An 18,777-nucleotide genomic window follows, 5' to 3' on the forward strand; every position below is an offset into this window, starting at 1 on the left:
GTCGGTGCAATGCTGAATCCGCTGATATTGCTCAAAGCAGGGCCCCGTTTTGACCGATATTTGGAGGACCACTGTAGTGTTTCAAACCTAGCCTCGAGTTGTTGTCGCCTCCTCCATGAGGTATTTTTCAAGTTTTTTTCTCTGATGCCAGAGGACAACTCATGGCCTGATCTCAATCAGCCGAAAATGAGCAAGCAAGTGATCCTTTCAGGCGAGAGCACATGTTGTCGGTTGCTCCAACTCGAACCACGATCCGTGCCTTGGGTGATCTCTTGGAAGCCTGCAAGACCATCAAAGCTCTCAAGCAATTGCATGCGCAACTGGTCCTTAACAGCCTCCACAGCCACCGCTTTCTTGGCTCTAAACTCGTCGACTCTTATGTTCAGGTTTGTCTCCTCCTGGACGCGCGCAAAGCATTCGATGAAATTCCTCAGAGGAACAACCGTTCCTGGAATACCATTCTTTCCGGCTACTCCAAACGTGAGTTGCCTTCAGAAACTCTGGACCTCTACAAGCTTATGAGAAGGGAGGGGCTGCTTGGGGACACCTTCTCTCTGGTATTTGCTCTCAAGGCTTGCATGGAATTGTGTTGCGTGGACGTGGGAAAGCTTATTCACGCAGATGCCATCAAAATTTGCTTAGACAGAGATGCCTATGTCGCCCCTAACTTGGTTGACGTGTACGCAGGATTCGGCTGCCTGGATGATGCTCGCCAATTGTTTGACGGGATGGTTGAAAGGAACTCTGTCTTGTACGGCGTTCTGGTAAAAGGATATGTGAAATCTTGTAGGGGAAGAGAGGCTATGCATCTCTTTTATAAGATTCAGGAAGATGGTGTGAAACTAGAGCCTGTTCTTGTAATTGGTTTTCTCCAGGCTTGTGCCTTGCTCGGTGCTAGTAGAGAAGGCAGGTGTTTGCATGCATATGCAGTAAGAATGGGGTTCACGTGCTCCAACCTGTTTTTGAGTACTTGCCTTGTCGATATGTATGCGAAATGCAGGTTGGTCAAATGGGCATTTCATATTTTTTATCAAATTCAGCACAGGGATGTTGTTGCTTGGACTGCCATGATATCTGGATTTGTCTTGGACGGCAAATCCTTAGAAGCGTTGGATCTTTTTCGTTCAATGCTCGTTGAGCTGGAGATGCCAAATGCAGTCACCGTTTCTAGTGCTCTTGCGGCCTGTGTGCATTTGAGTGCCTGGAGAACTGGTAAGAGCATCCATGCTTTCTCGATTCGCAGCGGTCTTGCAGTCAATGTGATCGTAGGCACTTCCTTGATAGATATGTATTGGAAATGTGGTTGTGAGCAATATGCGTGCCAAGTTTTCAACGCGATAACGGATAAGAATGTTTGTTCGTGGAGTGCGATGGTTGCTGGATATGGAATGCATGGAAAGTGCCATGAAGCACTGGCTGCATTCGAACAAATGATAGCAGAAGGCCACAAACCAAATGCAGTCATATTCGTATCACTACTGTCCCTTTGTAGCCACTCTGGATTGGTGGATGAAGGATGGTACTACTTTCAGTGCATGATCAGCGACTACGGGATTGCACCTTCCGAAGAGCATTATGCTTGCATGATCGATATGTTGGCTCGAGCTGGCCATCTTCTTGAAGCAGAATCGTTCATAGCGAATATGCCAATTGAACCTGGTGCTAGCATGTGGGGAGCAATGCTGAGTGGCTGTAAGATGCATAAGAACATAGAATTGGCAGAACGAGCAGCTGAAAAGCTGTTCATCTTGGAGCCTGACCGAGCTGATGCATATGTATTGCTCTCCAACATCTATGCGGATGCAGGGTTATGGGACCAAGTGAGAAGAATCAGGACGATTATGATAGAGAAAATCTTCCAGAAAACTCCTGGTTGTAGCTCATCTGTGTAAGCAGATAGACTCCATTCTTGAACTGCAGTAGTACATAGCAAATTCGGCAGCCCACAACACTGTGATGATTGTGGCATCTCCTTTGCTGCTTAGTCATCAGTCAGAAAACAGTGTGGCCGTTTTAGATATAGTGATTGTCCCCAGCTAATCATGAATTGGCTACCTTCTTTATTTCATGAAAGAAATTATTTTGTGCTTCTAGCCGTGAAAGTTTCATAGGAATCATGTGCTATAGACATGGAAACAGCATTTTAAGGTATAAAAGTTATTTTAATTTTGAAGGGAATTTTGGAGTTCCAGAACGAAGAGAAAAAGAAAAATTGAAAAGAAGAAGGCCATAAGAGTTCTGTCCAACTAACTATTGAGTTGTTTTGAAGCTTTCTGAATCAAAGGACGTCTGCAGTTCAATACTTATGGCGCATCTCCTTGCTCATTAGGGGAAAAGGAGGGAAAATCTCAAGCTCCCACAGTATCAGCATATCTGGCTGACACTTAAATGGGGGATGCTTGAAACTCCATAGTGGCGTGAAAGAGTGCATTAGTTTCCTTGAAGACTCCTACATGAAGCCCCCGATTGTTTAAGTGCAACCTAACTATCCACCTATCTCGTTCAACGTAGACGACTTTGGTCTAAGGTGTGTCCTGAGCTGTTCAGGCTTTAAGCAGATACTTGTTTTCTTAGCCGAGGCTGTTTGGAATAATGTGTTCGTAATTAACCTTTCGATCATGTTGCCCTTAATTCAAGATGTCTTGCACGACCAACTATTCTTATTTCATTTGACCTAATGTTATTGTTTTTCTGTATTTATGCCATGGTGTGAAAAGGTCCAGCAGGCATCAACTGATTTAAAGGACCTATACTTTTCCTTCCAACCAGATTCTGTAAGTTCAGGGAACTCCTAGTGTTCTCTGAAAAGCTAGTTAAGTTGGATCATATCTTTCTTTGTTAGATGTTTTCCGGATTCAAATCGTATGCATGGATTTAGTAAATCCATAATGCCAGAATAATCAACTCTCAGAGCTGCCAGCAATTAAAAATGAAAATCTTGGAACAATGCCAACATTTTCACTTCAATTTTTGTTGCTATGATAATTGGTCCTGATTTATTTCCTTAATAATTAATGATTCAATTGCATAACCTATAGAACGGATCCTACTCGAGTAAGATAGTGAAATGGAAGGGGGTGGAACGTCCTTGTATTCATGCTCTTCTGACTGCGCTCCAGCTACTGTGTTGGTCCTGAAGGCAATACGGGTTGACTGTATTAAATCTTGCTATGCTGTCACTTGGGAATCCATAGCCTCTCTTCTGGGAACAGCTTCAGCTACTATTCTAAATTTTTAATCAAGAAAAGAGATCGTTCTGAATTTCGTTATGCTGTCATGATTGAGCATAATACATGTGCTAGATGATGCAATAAACCACTAGAACGTCATATCTTTCAGACATTAATATGCAATGACCCCAACATGCAAATACAAGCTGCTTGGTTGCAGTAAAAGAGTTCTTTTTTTTTCTGATAGTAAAAAAAGCTTTAAAGCTTAATTTTAAGATATTCAACGATTAGAATGTCCTAAGTTTCATACTTAAATATGCAGTGAGCCCAATGTGCAATTATAAACTGCTTGGACGCATTAAAAAAGTACAAGGAGGCCATTCTAAAATATTTTCTCCATGATCACTTGCAATTGGATACAAGATTCACCGTATTAAGCACTTCATTTTCAAAATCTTTCAACCTCTTTGATCCTTCTCAGCAAATTCTGGAATTGCGGCCTGAGAAAGAATATGTGCAATCCACATAAACGGGGAGGCACATCCCATAAAAGGGCACAAAACTGATGGACCGCCGATGATAATCACTTCTGTAGTACTAAGCAGGAATACTTCCCAAAAGTAAAGGTGCATCTTCTCCAGCTTCTTCCACAGTCAGGTTTGTGACCGTAAAGCATACAAGACTGCAACACTGAACACCACATGAGTTCCAATTAGGATCACACAAAGGCTTCACGCTGCATAGTTGGAAGTTGGAGCTCTGGTTCGCATTCCCCAAGTGGTGCAAAGTACTGATCCACCATATCCTTGGACACTCTATCCAAGGAAGGAGGATCCCACTGCAAGGTGATTATTCAGCAAAAGTGTCAATGAGCAAAAGAATGAGATATATCATCTCAAAAGCACAAAGAAAGAACATAATGTCCTCAATAAGCATCATTTACCTTGGGTGCATAGTCCTTATCAACTAGTCGAGCTCGAACACCCTATTCGAAAATCATGTCAATCTTCAGATTTCATAGAGACAAATAAAATATTTGTCCAAGAATGCAAGACAAACCTCAAAAAAGTCACTGGAGATCCTTTTAGACATCCCATTAAGAGACATCCTGTATTCACGTTTTAGGCATTCATCAAGAGATTGGTATCTGCCTTCACGTATCTACAATGATGTAAGCTAAATAAGAGTGATGCTTAGCTAAATAAGAGCAGAAACGCTAATTTCCAAGTGGTTCACCACATCTTCATTTATGAAAGAGATACTTTGATACACAAAAATATAAACAGACAGACTTACAGATCTTAAGGAAACCTTCAAACTCAAGGGAGAAGCCTCCTTTAACTTCTTAAGAGTTGAAAAGCACCAACTATCCGAGGACACAGCAATCTCATTTTCCTGATTGATTTCATATTAATAGAGCATCTGCTGATAACTAAGTAATACAAGTAAAACCATTCATGCAAAATTGGAATATTCTATAAAATATGAAGACCTTAATTCGAACTACTAGCATAGCATTGGAAGCTTACCAAAGCATCTATAATCTCTTCAACAGTATCATTGCTAAAGATTTTGTCAACCATCTCGATCCTGCATTTCCAAAAGGAAGAATTGCAATACTTATGGAATATAACCATAGAAAGAAAAAAAATTCAAGATATTATCATGAGATGTTCCTGATATTTTCTTGAAATTTTCGAAACAAGCTCCCACTCATACTCTCAAGTTTGATTCTTTTGCTTCTTTTTCATGTTTTATTAAAACTTTTAATTCCTTACTTATATTTCTGAAAAAATACAGAAAACTGTTATTCTTCCAGAACTTGTTTTAGTTTTCTTCACATATTTTTCAAGTTCTAAAATTCCAAAATCTGCCTAAGAAAACCTTAACAAAAATTGATATGTATAACACAGAAATCATAACTTCTTTTCCTGTAACAGATATGTCAGATGTTTTTCCCTCATCTACTGCTTGCATTTACATTCTACTTGATCCGTTTTCTAAATGATAGTACTTGTTTATTTGAATTTGATAACGATTACATCTTTACGTTTTTTCATTACGGCATAGGAGACTAGGTTCAGGAGAGGTCCATGATTTAGGTGTCACCTAGCGCTTTCAACTACATAAGCCCTTTCAAATTTGTTCTTTCAAATGGTAACACTAATATGCAATTAATCATGCAGGGGGCTCAGTACCTGTGGATAATGCTTCTCTTTTCTGGATAAACAATGTCACCATAGTGTTGCAAAGTTGTCTCAATAACTGAAGGGTCATCAGTTATTAGTTTACCTAGACGATCTTCAATCCAATTAAGCCTCTGCACATATGACAAGAATGTTATTGTTATGTGCAACTAGAACTTGCATTTTCAAAAGCTTTTTATAGTTCATAGCATCACAGAGAGAGCCCAAATCAGGACAGATGAAATTCAGAAGCCAGAGCAGGTACAAACTGCACTAAGGGAGTAATGGGTAACAAGGCCACAGGCGAGCATCTCTGCTCCATTGAGTTTATCTCCAGTTAACGCCAAGTATTCCCCTAAAAACAAGATAACAATTATTCCTTGTTTGTTAATCCATTCGACTATTGTAGATTAAAAGAAAAATACAATATGACTGCCCCTTTGGCTACAGTGCAATATGACTGCCCCTTTGGCTACAGTGCCAACAGAATGCATACGAAAAAGGCATATGTGGTACCATATTTAACCAGCACACTCTGAAGAACATGCAAATACATGCAAAGCAACTAACAGTTAAATTTATGACAAGCCCTGGAGAGATTTGAGTAAGATAATAAACGATAATAATCATCCCTCATGCTGGGTATCTAACCATGAGTATCTCGTGACATACTCCAATGTCAGCTCCTATAATAAGAATGAGTCCCAGGTAAATGCCCAACCAGAATGTTAATTATTGTCAAGTAATTTACTGCCAGACCAAACCCCATTGAGTTTGAAGAGCTAAAAATAGCTAGGTTTTATGGGTCTCAGCATCTTGCCAAGTGCAGAGTCTAAGTTCAGCTTGGCTGCGGCTTCAACCTTTATCGAAATCTGAGGACTCTGAGCCACTGAGGAACTAATATCCCTATGCATCCTCACCCATTCCATATCAAATTAGTCCTCTTGTAAAGAACACCTCAAAATTTCACTTGAATGACTTTCTACATAAATATGACCATGAACATGCAACATGTAATGATGTAATAGGACAGGGAACTCTAACATGGCCAAAGGTCAGAAATGGTTCTCTCTGCATTGACATTATGAGAAATATTGAACTAGAGTAATTAAAAGCAGCAAACAGGAGACTATATTTTCTGTCATGTGTTCACTTCAGTCAAAATGATGTGCCTGGACAAATTTGATGGTGAGGTTTTTCTTGAATATAATATGGCAGAGTTGTTTTTCTCCAAAAAATCTTGGCAAGTTCTAAAAAAAAATGAAGAAAGAAAAGATCCAAAAAATAACACATGAAAAATGTGAAAAAAAATCTGGTAACTAAAAAATGTAAAAAACATGAAAAAATGCAAAAAAAATTGGAAAAACGAAAAAAAAAACAAAAACAAACGTGAAAAGACATGTTCTTTTTCATTTTGGTGTTTTTAAAAAAGCATTGTTCTACCTTTTTTCAGCTTACCTCATTTTTTTTGCATTTTTTTGGAATAAAACGTGTTTTCTGTTGCACTGGTTTTGAGTACATGCCTAAACCATAGAGCCACAGCTATAACCTTGATAACTCGAAGATCGCTAAGGAACCTGGGTCATGTCTATCCCCAGTAAGGGATAGGTTTACAAATCAACTCCAATCTCATGCTAAAAGAAAAATCAATTTTTCATTCCAGACAATATTTAAGAGCAGAATCAGATCCTCACAACAGCTCAGATAAATTAAACCATGAAACAAGGGATACAATGATGAATGACCCACCCAAATATCCAGGCAGGTGTGAAAGGTAGAATGAAGCACCAGCATCAGGGTGAAATCCAATTTGGGTTTCTGGGGTGGCAAACACCTGTACCAGACAATACACAACATAAACAGTGTTAAGCCATGTATACATTGGAGCAAAGTAATTGAACAACTTAACTTCTTGAGACCATCACGAAGGCTATACAGCCAAATAGAAAACACAGATTCATGTTAAATACCCTGTGCTGCAAATGACCACTCAATTATATTATCTAGCGATCTTAGAGAGCCCCAGAAATAGAATCATAGTCTCTCCAGAGTTCCAAGTCAGCATAAACACAACTCAACAAACTATGTGATGACGCATGGCAGTCTAAAGAACTAGATAACAGGCATAATTATAAATAACAAAAGAGAAATAACTGTATGCTAGACAAACATGTTTCCAATAAGAGCTCACAATGTACATTATTTATTGTGAATCACCTCATGTGAAATTGCCTTTGCCTTCTCTCTTTATCATTACAATTGATAATATTAAGGGATTACAAACATGTTAAACATCACAGATTCACAAGAGATAAGCTGCATTAACAATTGATGACTAACTTGTTTTCTCTCTCCACCTGACTTCCAGGATGGGATGTGTCCTGCACACTTAATTAAATGCCACAAAGCAAATAACCCTGTGCATAAATAATAAGAGTGCACAACACTCAGATCACTACACAGTTTTCACCACCTACCATTTAATGAAAGGACCATGCTTGCACAGGTCGATAGATATCCTCAGGAATCATAATCCCTAATCCAAGAGCTGCAGCTTTGATGTGGCTGGTTTCTCTCGGCAAGCAAACACCTAAGTTGACTACAAAAGATGGGATATCGATTGGCAGTTTCATCAAGTATGATAATTTATTAGGGCTCAGAATTGTCATATAATCATATTTATAGCTGCTTTAATAAACCCACTCTTTTGCAATGGCAGATTGGACCGACTTTCCACCTGTTGTGAGGATGGAAACATGTTAGTTCAGCTTCACCTGGTCCCTCTATGATTTAATCATGGACAGTCCACTTTTTATCTGTAGTTTTTTTATTGTGACATCACATGTTGGGGACCCTTTTGTGTAATAGAAGTTATTTTCATTCAGGAAAAGGGAAAAAAAAAAACTATTTCATGAGCAACTAAATTTTAAAAAAGGATCTGTCACATAGAATCTAAGTCACACTGGTGCGCCAAATATGGTGGCGCACCCGCGTCGGTGCGGATGCGGGTGCGGTCGACTCGGTTAAACCAAATCGGGTGTTGCTAACATCACCCGTTGTTCTTTTCTCTTGTTTTTTTTCATTTTTTTCCTTCTCCAGTCTTTCCCTCTTCTCTCTCCCCTACCCTAATTTATTTAATAAAACTTTGAATTTTGTATGAGATTAAGGTAACCTTAATAAAAAACAAGTTTAAAAATATAGACAAATAAAATTACTTATATAACAGATAACATATATATGTATGTATGTATGTATGTATGTATGTATATATATATATATATATATATATATATACTCTCTCGCCGCATTAATACCAAATTTTTTTGGAACTTGCCGCATCCCGCACCCCGCGCGCATGCGGCATAGCATAGAATCACCACATAGACCACCATATGCGAGAACCTATGTCACCTGAATGCGGGGTGCCGGTGCGGCACATCTCAAAAAAATTAGGTGCGGCAGTGCGGTGAAGATATTTTATTAATATTAATATTAATATTATTATTATTATTAATTTTTCGTAGAAAATGAATAACACAATTAAAATTATACATTTTTATGATAGTGGGAAAAAATCAAAAAAGAAATGTTTGAAAAAAAGGCAAACAGATCGTTTTATGAAAGCCACCATTCTTTAGTCCTGTATCGTTTTTTTTTTAAAGAGTAAAGAGAACATATAATATATCTATAGATGTATTCAATTAGATGCAACGGCCGACGGGGATTTGATTTTGTGGATTTTTAATCTGGTTTTATCCCGAAATCAGATCCAGATCCAAACCATACACGCAGTTGGTTTGGATTTGGTTTCGACTCGGAACTTGATCCAACTCCCCTGGGTGCGGTTTGGGTGCGAGCCTTATCATCGGGTGCGGATTGGGTGCGCACCTGGAGCGCACCAACCCGCACCCGCAACGCGTCGGTGCGGGTGCGAGCTCCTGGGAAACGCACCCAGGTGACATTGGCGAGAACAATGCAAATTTACTGTGGGACAGATGTTCAAAAAGTCTAAGTCAACAGTGTTAAGATGACAACAAAAATGGCCAGGACTCGAGAATATGGGCTTCAATACAACATGCCACTAAAAGAGTTGTAACCCACCATCGCCAAAACAACAATCAACAAGAACCACACCAATCTGTTTTGAGGAAGAGACAATATATTCAAAACATTTAAAGGATAGCAGACCGTTTTGTCTGTCGCCACTCGAAACATTCCAGGGAGAGAAATTCCTGCACCACCTCCCATGGTAATTCCATCTAATAGAGCCACCTGCCCAAGAGGAAAAAAAGATCCATTAATAAATAGTACACTATCATGTGAGAAACAATACACGAGCAGTTGTCAGCCATAAGAAGATGAAAGCATCGCATGAAATGATGAAACACACCAATAAAGCAGCAAAAATAACACTTCTGTCTATTTTTAAGATCATTCTTCTTTTGTTTAGTTTTTGTCAATTGTGAATACAAACTAATACGGACAATATTATTTCACAGAAGTTGGGCTAGTATCCAAGAAATTAAAAAATGAGGCCAATTTTGGGATTATGGCTAAAAAATGTGCCCCTAAATGAGAATTTCCCCCTCTCTATTCCATATTTTTATCTGTATTCTTTTCTAATTTTACCTTTCTAATTGAATGATCATTCAGAAGACCTTTTCCATATTCAATAAGATAAACCCATACTCCAAACATTCTTCACATGTTTCGACAAATTTACATTTGACAACAGAGAAGCACCAGTAAGCCAAAGAATGGAATCAAAGGGTAAATTTGGACTCCCTTGGCATCTCAGACCATATCCAAAGAGACAACAATAAAAACAAGCATCAAATCTCATCTGGTTCTGATCTGTACCATGGGCACTTGGCTAACCCATCCTTATTATGCATAGTTGAAATAAAGGAATTAGCTTCTAGTCAATTTTTTCCAATAAGAAACCCAGCCTCTCTTATCTACACAGCCTTGTAGATAAATGAAACAACAAAAATAAAGAAACAAACGTCACCAAGAGAAGTAACCTATCACATTTTTATCAACAGTTCTCTTACCATGTGTCTCTACTCTCTTGGTAGACACATTTCATATGGAGAACACCAAATGGTTATCTGTACCAATATATAACCAGCATAATCATATAGATCAGATTTGAAACCCTTCACTACAAATTTGCAAAATCTAGCATCACTGAGAAAAGAAATTGATGAAAGAGGGTAAGAAAATATGGAACAAATTTAACGCAATACACCGCACTGCCATGTTCATTCAAAGAAAAAGACAAAAAACAGCCATAGTAAAAGTATCATCAAACATATAAAGGTAGTTTTTTTTATCAATATCAATAATTTATTTTCTGTTAATAACTCAAAATTTCCTTGGTTTGATCACAGTTTTGAATGTGCTATTTGTCATACTATTGCTACTGAGTAGAACTCCTATGCTTTCATGTGTGTGTGTGTGTGTGTGTGTGTCAGTTTGCATGTAAGTGGGTCTTTTTCCAATATATGGAATGAAAAGTAAGTCGTGTGGCTTAAGGCAACAACAAGCATGCTCAATGCTAAATAATGGATATAAATTAGCCAACTCATAATCACTTCCCTGTGGTCTCATTGAACATCAAATGAATTTATGAGCAATATAGAAAAAATATTACTCACATGTGGCTTCATGTACGTTCCCAGCAGGTAGATGAAACTATATAACTTATCAAAGAACTCCTTACAGGCATCAAATTTTCCTACACAATATAAGCACGAGTTTGAAACATTGTGATGGCAAGAAAGGGCAAGAGAACATCCAAATCAGGCCAAGCACAATTAGATAATAAGGTAGGTTAATACCTTAAAATTTCCAAATGGACATAAAATGAAAGTACGAAAACATCATTCAAAAGGAAAAGAAAAGGAGAAAAAGGAAACAGGATTAAATAGAGTATTGCTTTCAAAAAAGTGGTGCAAAAACAAATAGATTTCTTGAATACAAATTCCATTTTCTTGCTTCCTTGGTGGTTCGGATAAATAGCTTGGAGACCAAAACATAGAGGTCCAGCAAGCTTCCTCTATCATCTATTTTGATGAATAGGTATAGTTTCTCAATTTAGAGAAGTAAGTTCTCTTGCTAAAGTTGGAATTTTTTATGGTAAAATATAGACATTAAAGTTTAATTTATTTTATATCAGGAGCAGTTAAGGTTTTTAAATTTTGGTAGTTTTTGGTAAAAAAATATGCATGTTATCCATAGAATATGCCCTCACACTATGGTAAAATATAGACATTAAAGTTTAATTTATTTTATAGCAGGAGCAGTTAAGGTTTTTAAATTTTGGTAGTTTTTGGTAAAAAAATATGCATGTTATCCATAGAATATGCCCTCACACTATCGTATTACCAATCTTTTATGCAATTCATGGTCATTTGAATGTGAAGTTGTAATTTCATATTCCAACTAATTTCATTTTCTTATGCAATGTATTGGTCCATCTAAACAAATTGATACTTTGTCTTACATATCTTATTACAAAAGCAGGTCATACAAGTCAAGATATGCATTTTAAAGCAGGCTCATCAGTTTAACTTTAGATTTCTAAGTGTATGCACTTGTTGAGCAGTTGTATTCTTAACTGGTATTGATCTGATGCACTTTGATCCTATAACACTTGCCAAGCCACATAATAAGTCTACGTGATATTTTGTAAAGCCCTTACGAGAAAATTGTATGCCCGAACAATGTCAGAGAAAAAAAGTTATTATCAATTTCTTTACAAGGGAAAATATGGAATAAAACAATGTCATTGAAGAAATAGTTCAAAGGTACTGACTTAAACAAATCATGCTGACATATATGAATACTAAGATACCAAAGTTTTAAAAAAGTAAACATTGTGGCAAGATCATAGTAATATTGAAAATAAGTGATCAGGTGTCATTCAAAATTGGTTCTATTTTCAGAGTCTTGAATCTTGATATTTAGTTTCAAAAACAATGTCATTGAAGAAATAGTTCAAAAGTACTGACTTAAACAAATCATGGTGAACTTAAGCACATATATGAATACTCAGATATGAAAGTTTTAAAAAAGTAAACATTGTGGCAAGATCATAGTAATACTGAAAATAAATGATCAGATGTCATTTAAAATTGGCTCTATTTTCAGAGTCTTGGATTTTGATATTTAGTTTCAAAAACACTATTAGCACTTACTAATATACTTGTAGCCATGGATGGCTTTTAAAATTCATAGTTTGAATAAAATTATTTCAATTACTGTTTCCTCCAGTATATGAGATACAGTTACTAGAATCTCCCATAAGTACTCCCAGTAGCATGATTTGCAAGAATGAACTCCATAGTTACCCAAACAGGGGAGGAGTGGGGAAACACATTTAACAATTGACATTAGTCAGTGATGTGAAACTTGATCCTCAACGGCTCCCTTCTTAATGGTTTTAGTTAATTTCTAAGACATTTCTTCCATGTTTCTACATTTTATATTAGTATATGTCATGTTTTCTTGTTACCATCATAAGGGTTTAAACTTGCTTCTTTGTTGTGATTGGAATTCACTTTCTAAATTATAACGCTGTTCTATAGTTGTTCCTAACGTGCTTTCTACTTATTGCCACGTCCTTTACTTCACTACTACAACCATTTGACACAGGCCTCAGAGCATCTTTCACTTACACCCCCATTTGACTTCTCGTATCACATCCCATGCCCATTTCTACATTCTTGATGCTTGAAACCCACGGCCTCAAAACAAATCTGTGGAGTAGCCCATTTAAAAATCTCTTGCTACAAAGCAAGAAACAGAAATAGATACTATCGTGACATTTAAAATTAAGCATGACCCAGAGGAAGGAAATGTGCGGTATAAAATCAATATTTGCCCCAGAATCTTATGTGGGCAATAGTTTAAGAAAGATGAAGAATACCTTCACCCACTAATCGATAAAGGCTGACAATATCTCCACCAGCAGAAAATGCCCTCCCATTGCCCTTCATATACGCAAGAAACAAGCGGATCAATACACGAAACCACGCTTCCAATGTAATTACCATCTGTTTAGATGAGAACTAACTACGAAAACAAGGCCCCAAGCGTTGAAGATTCCAACAGTCGAAAGCAAGTACCAACCACGATAATAACATCTGTTAAACGCAAGTAAAGGGGCCAAATCGAGACATGACTGATAAGCATTGAGGCCCCAGAAAGAGAGCCAAGCATACCTTCATCACAACGAAACCAATATCAGGGTTGTCTTCCCAGGCCTCGTACAGCTTTTTGAGCCTAACACCCTGAATAAGACGAACCAAAACTGTAATGAACATCATAGACATGTCCAAAAATATTTTCATAAGCACAATTTCTTTCGTCCATAGAACCAAAGAAATAAGAATGTAACAGCGAACTGCATGATTGTAAGCACGATCCATCACCATTCACAAAGGCCAGAGAAACATAAAAAAATTCTCTCGGTAGTATATACCATGTTAGTAGTTAGGGCGTTGAGAGACGAAGGCCTATTGAGAACTGCTGTCCGAGAATAAGATCTTCCCTCAACCAAGACCTACCATTGAGAATAGAAATAGATGCCTATAAATGTTCAGAGTAGAATGTTAGAGAGAGCAAGAGAGAGAGAGTGTGTGTGTGTGTACTTGGTCATCGAGATTTCCATCCTTGGCTTGATTGGGAGGAGAAGAGAGGCGCCTGCATTGAGAGAAGAGAGGAGGTATCCTCCTCCTTGTTGAGGCAATGCACCTTTGCATCCCGCCGTCACCGTTCCCTCTTTGCGCCTTCGTCAAGTGTACCGTTTGTTCTGGAGCTGAGCGTCTCTTTTCTGCTCTGATCGCTCGCTCTTCTGCGTACTGCAAATATCAAGGTTTTCGGGTCCGGGTATGAGTTCGGATCAACCGGTTCAGAAAAGAGTTTTGGGTCTTTGAAAAACAGGGGGAAATATAGAAAAGAAAGAGGAAAAATAATGGAAACGAATTAACGCTGGAAAATGAATATAATCATCGAAAACTAGTGAAAACAAATTTTTATATTTTTCTAAGACACATTTTTTTTCCTTTGTCCCTTTACATTTTGAAAGGATTGAGCATACACATCCCATTTTTTTTCCTTTGCTCTCCTTTTTTTTCCCGTTTCATATTCAAACACAATAAACTCTTTTTTTTTATTGGTCTTTAGGCATACATCTAAAAAGGAAATAATACAAGAAAATAAAAAGTAACTAAAATAATTAATGTTGGAAAATGAAGGGAAAAAATGCATGAAACTACCAAAAACTAATGAAAGCAAATGTGTAAATTGAGTGTATATAATATTTATTATAGTGTCCGAGAAAATGAGAGCTCCATTTTTATGGTATATCAGTGTATTTTGCTAAGATTGTTAGATGTGTTTTGATATGTGTTGGATTTGTTGCATTGTATTGATGTTCTTGCAATTAAATGAATAATCAGAAATTAAATGATAACAAAGAGGATAATTTAAAATTAATGAAAACAGAGTTTAGATTAAAGCCCCTTATAATCTCCAGTCAGTCTTACCAGGACAGGAGCAGACAACAGGTTCATTGAGGCCTTTATGGGTCAGTTGACGGCCTTGCCAGTCCAATCCTAATAAATTAAAAAACAGTCATTCATTAGCAACAGTTTATAACAATAACGGTATATAACATTTTTGAAGATAATTCATGGTAAATTTAATGCTAAATTTTTAATTTTTAGTAATCCAACAACAGCTAGCACATGGCAGCATAGATTCAACATGATGAAAGATTGTGAAAAGAACACGGATAAAAAGACGATGGACATTTTCGACATTTATATTAGTTTACACATTTTTTTCATTGTTTTTCTTTCAATCATTCAACACTGTAAATTATCATAAGGAAACTATGTGACTTTTGGTAGCCAGAGTCATCGTTTACTCATTCATTATATTCAAACTGTTTTTGTTACTGAGCCAAAGCTTACCTATATAAATAGATAAACTCGTATTATCATTGGAAATAGCCAACTTTTAAGTGATATATATATATAAGTATGGTAAGTACCAGATCACCCACTTAGGTAAGAGATAAAAACCTGACCTCTTAAATTCATGTTAAAACAGTGTTTTAAACAAAATCCAAACCTTCTAATGAATTTATAAACACTAATTTAATATAAATCAAGCTTTAGTTCAAGTCAATCTTGTAAAGAAAAGGAGCTTTATACTACTAAAATTTTGATGTTATAAGACACGCTCGTTTTTTTTACTATTAAAAAAACATTATCTAAGTAAGGAAACAACTAACTTGATAGATGCTTCTCGTCAAATCACTCATAAGATAATATCTATAGTGTGAGATTTCAAATAATAATTGATTTCAATAAGTCTAGTTTTTGTCTCTTAACCAAGTGGTCTGGTTTTTGTGAACTTTCATATATATATATATATATATATATATATATATATATATATATATATATATATATATATATATATAGAGAGAGAGAGAGAGAGAGAGAGATAAAGAGAAAGAAAGAGAGAGAGGGGGGGCACGAGGTCAAATATTATATATATGAGAGAGAGAGAGAGAGAGAGAGAGAGAGAGAGAGAAATAAACACCACAAGAAAGAGCAACACCCATAGATAAGTGACGCACCCCATATTGTGTCATATGTTTGAGGTCGTCAGCTATGGTAAGCGCTGTGAGAAGAGAGTGTGAGAGTGAATGGAACCGAGACCCATCACTTTGCTTCGCTTTGAAAGTTGTAGCGCCCACGGGAATCAAACTCTTACTCATGTGCTGCTAGCGCAACTAGCTACATTGTACACCATTCGCTATGTGCATGAGTACGAGAGAGTGGTGATTAAATACTGAACGTGTGTTTGGGAAAACGATCGAACAAGACTAATTCGTCACTCACATGAGAGTTATACGGTAAGCGATAAATGCGGAAACCACTTGATCAATGTGGCTCCTATGTTTCGTTCAACCAAACTTAAAAGTAAAACGGCTACTTTTTCTCATTAATTGGCCGTTTCCATTCTTAAACATGTGAAGAATTGGATTTCTCTGCCCTGCCATAGTCAAAGTCTATTGATCCCCAGACAAAACGTCATCACTTAATTTAATCTGCATGGTCTTTCCACATGTGAATCTGACATGCTTGTTCTTCGTTGTTGAAGTCACTTCATCTTAGTCTAGTCAAAGCACACAACCTTCCTACTTGTCACACTGAAAAATCTTTTGCTGATGAAAAGATGTCGAAGAGACTTGTTCTCTTATAGGGTTGTTTGGCAACAACGACAATATGTGACTATTTTATGCATCTATCTTTAAAAGTTGAGATAGGTTCATAAAGTCCTTCATGAATTTGCTATAATTTTCAAAATGTTTCACAAAATCTTTGACATAGAACACTAACATACTGTCAAACAATCCCTACATTTATATGTTCATGCTTGCTGCTTAAAAAAAAAATACATAAGAAATGTGCTTCAAATTGTTGATTTGTTATGAGAGAAAACTTAGAAATTATATTAACAGTTCATTATCTAATGAATCTTTCTAAACATTTTATTCAATAGTTGTCAATCTGTTCCTATATTCTTTACTTGGTGGAGACCACAAGCACATGACCGTGTTTCTAGTTTCTACTGGATTGGAGAATCGGCCCAAGTAGCTAGCATCTCCTCTCCTCAAATGCGGGGTGGATTGCACGAAGATAGACAGAGACTCCACCTTGAATTGCGGTTTTTGAGAGCTCAACCTTACTTGCACTGTCTAATTTAGCGAATGTACAGAGCACTTAGTCAATGTCACGGTAGTATTGTTCTACGTAGTGCCAAAAAGATGTCTCTCCTTATTGCAGCACACATACAAAACCAAGTATATTGTTTAATGCAAATTGGCTTGTTGCTTGGTCCTTAATAAATTAAAGCCATGAGAAAGTATCTATGCTTCCGGTCAATCGATCACACTTGTGAAGTGGGCTTCACGTTACTTTGACCAGTCAATTTTTCGCCGGGCTTGGACCAATTGCTCATCGCCTCGTCACGTAATGATAAAACCCATTCGATTCATCGTGCTATGTGTCGCTCACTTCCTATTTTGTTATCTTCTCAATAGCTTTAAAGTTGTAACTAGCATTTTTTTTATACATCTTCGTCTTCTAAATCACGGTAAAAAAATGAGGACTGGGCCAAGAAAAGCTGGGGCCGCAAACTGATCAAAATAAGATAAACAAATAGGATTGCGATTCAAATTTGGAATTAGTTAGTGCTTTAATTTGGATGAAAGGTCTTGTTGGGTTGAATTATTTTTGGATCATATGATTCATATCAAAATCTAATAATCTCTTAACGTAGCATTATAGAAGTCAGTCCTGTCTTGAAAATTATAAGAGATTTTCAAGACTTGTAAAAATGGTTGTTAAATAGTTAATTGTTTTGGTTTATAGTTTTTTTTAGTTAAAACCAAAGCTGTTATGGGGTGGGTTGGGATCCGCTGAACTAGGAGCCTTAGCTAAGAAGTGGATCGAATTGTTACAATGGGTTCAGAACACGGTTCAACACTCGGACTTGGAGTTCACGCATGGATGTGTGTGTCTTAAGGGGGGTGGAATGTGACACTTCAAAAAAGTTTAGTTTCTTATTTAAGATGATGAGAGATCTTCATTGGCATATAAAAAGAATTATTAAGTGATTAGTTGTCCTTATTCCTTATTTTTTTAAGGGTTAAAACCAAAACTGCTAAGAGGTAAGGTTGAGATCTACTGAACCAGAGCTCAAGCTCAGGAACAGGCCGAATCATTACACTTAACCCCCATCTTGTATTGAGAAATAATTTGTTTAACTATATCATTTGACCAATTCAAATTAAATTGATCCTTGGTTCAAACTTTAATTAATCAACGCAGAGCGCGAGATTAATAAAAAAAGAATTATTCTTTTCTCTATCCTTATTTTGGTTTGTTTTCAAAACAAATAAATAAATAATAATCGTTGGCACATACGAAGTGGGAATAATAACTAGTATAGTTACGGTCTTTTCCACCAAACCAGCGATCCAGCAAATGAATGGTAGTTCAATTCTGACTTCTGAGTGTCTATGGTCTTGGAGCACCACTATTGATTTTTTTCTGGGCTCGCCATTGATTCTCGTAGTTCTATTATGTTGATATTAATCACTAATGTTCAAATCATAAGTTTTTATGTATAGGGATAATTACATGTCTCATCACTCACGACCAAGAATATTTTAAATTTTTTGCTTACATAAGTTTCCTAGTTGCTACTCTGCAGTTTGAATACATTACGACCAAGCTGGAAAGACTCCAAGCTGCTACCAGCAGTAGAGAAGCTCTGGAATGATCACTCATGGAAGTGATAAAGAAAATTAAGATGAGAACGGATTACTGTAT

At 36.9% G+C, this 18,777-nt stretch overlaps 2 protein-coding genes across 2 annotated transcripts; one reads left to right on the forward strand and one right to left on the reverse strand.

Annotated features, from left to right (window-relative positions):
* The first annotated feature begins 221 nt into the window (after window positions 1-221).
* Window positions 222-1,892, forward strand: LOC116253228 (pentatricopeptide repeat-containing protein At1g06140, mitochondrial-like). The gene has a single exon (XM_031627995.1). It carries the CDS (start codon window positions 222-224, stop codon window positions 1,890-1,892), a length of 1,671 nt encoding a protein of 556 aa, XP_031483855.1.
* A 1,571-nt stretch (window positions 1,893-3,463) lies between these two features.
* On the reverse strand, window positions 3,464-14,204 carry LOC116252094 (3-hydroxyisobutyryl-CoA hydrolase-like protein 2, mitochondrial). The gene is made up of 14 exons (XM_031626151.2): window positions 14,014-14,204; window positions 13,845-13,925; window positions 13,585-13,653; window positions 13,290-13,353; window positions 11,017-11,096; window positions 9,545-9,628; window positions 7,106-7,190; window positions 5,626-5,711; window positions 5,369-5,490; window positions 4,700-4,760; window positions 4,467-4,565; window positions 4,230-4,331; window positions 4,114-4,155; window positions 3,464-4,008 (listed from the first exon to the last, which is right to left on the reverse strand). Exons 1-14 carry the CDS (start codon window positions 14,122-14,124, stop codon window positions 3,889-3,891), a joined length of 1,206 nt encoding a protein of 401 aa, XP_031482011.1. The 5' UTR covers window positions 14,125-14,204; the 3' UTR covers window positions 3,464-3,888.
* Window positions 14,205-18,777: the final 4,573 nt, after the last annotated feature.

This window comes from Nymphaea colorata, chromosome 4, assembly GCF_008831285.2.
Source record: "Nymphaea colorata isolate Beijing-Zhang1983 chromosome 4, ASM883128v2, whole genome shotgun sequence".
NCBI classification, from domain to species: Eukaryota; Viridiplantae; Streptophyta; class Magnoliopsida; order Nymphaeales; family Nymphaeaceae; genus Nymphaea; species Nymphaea colorata.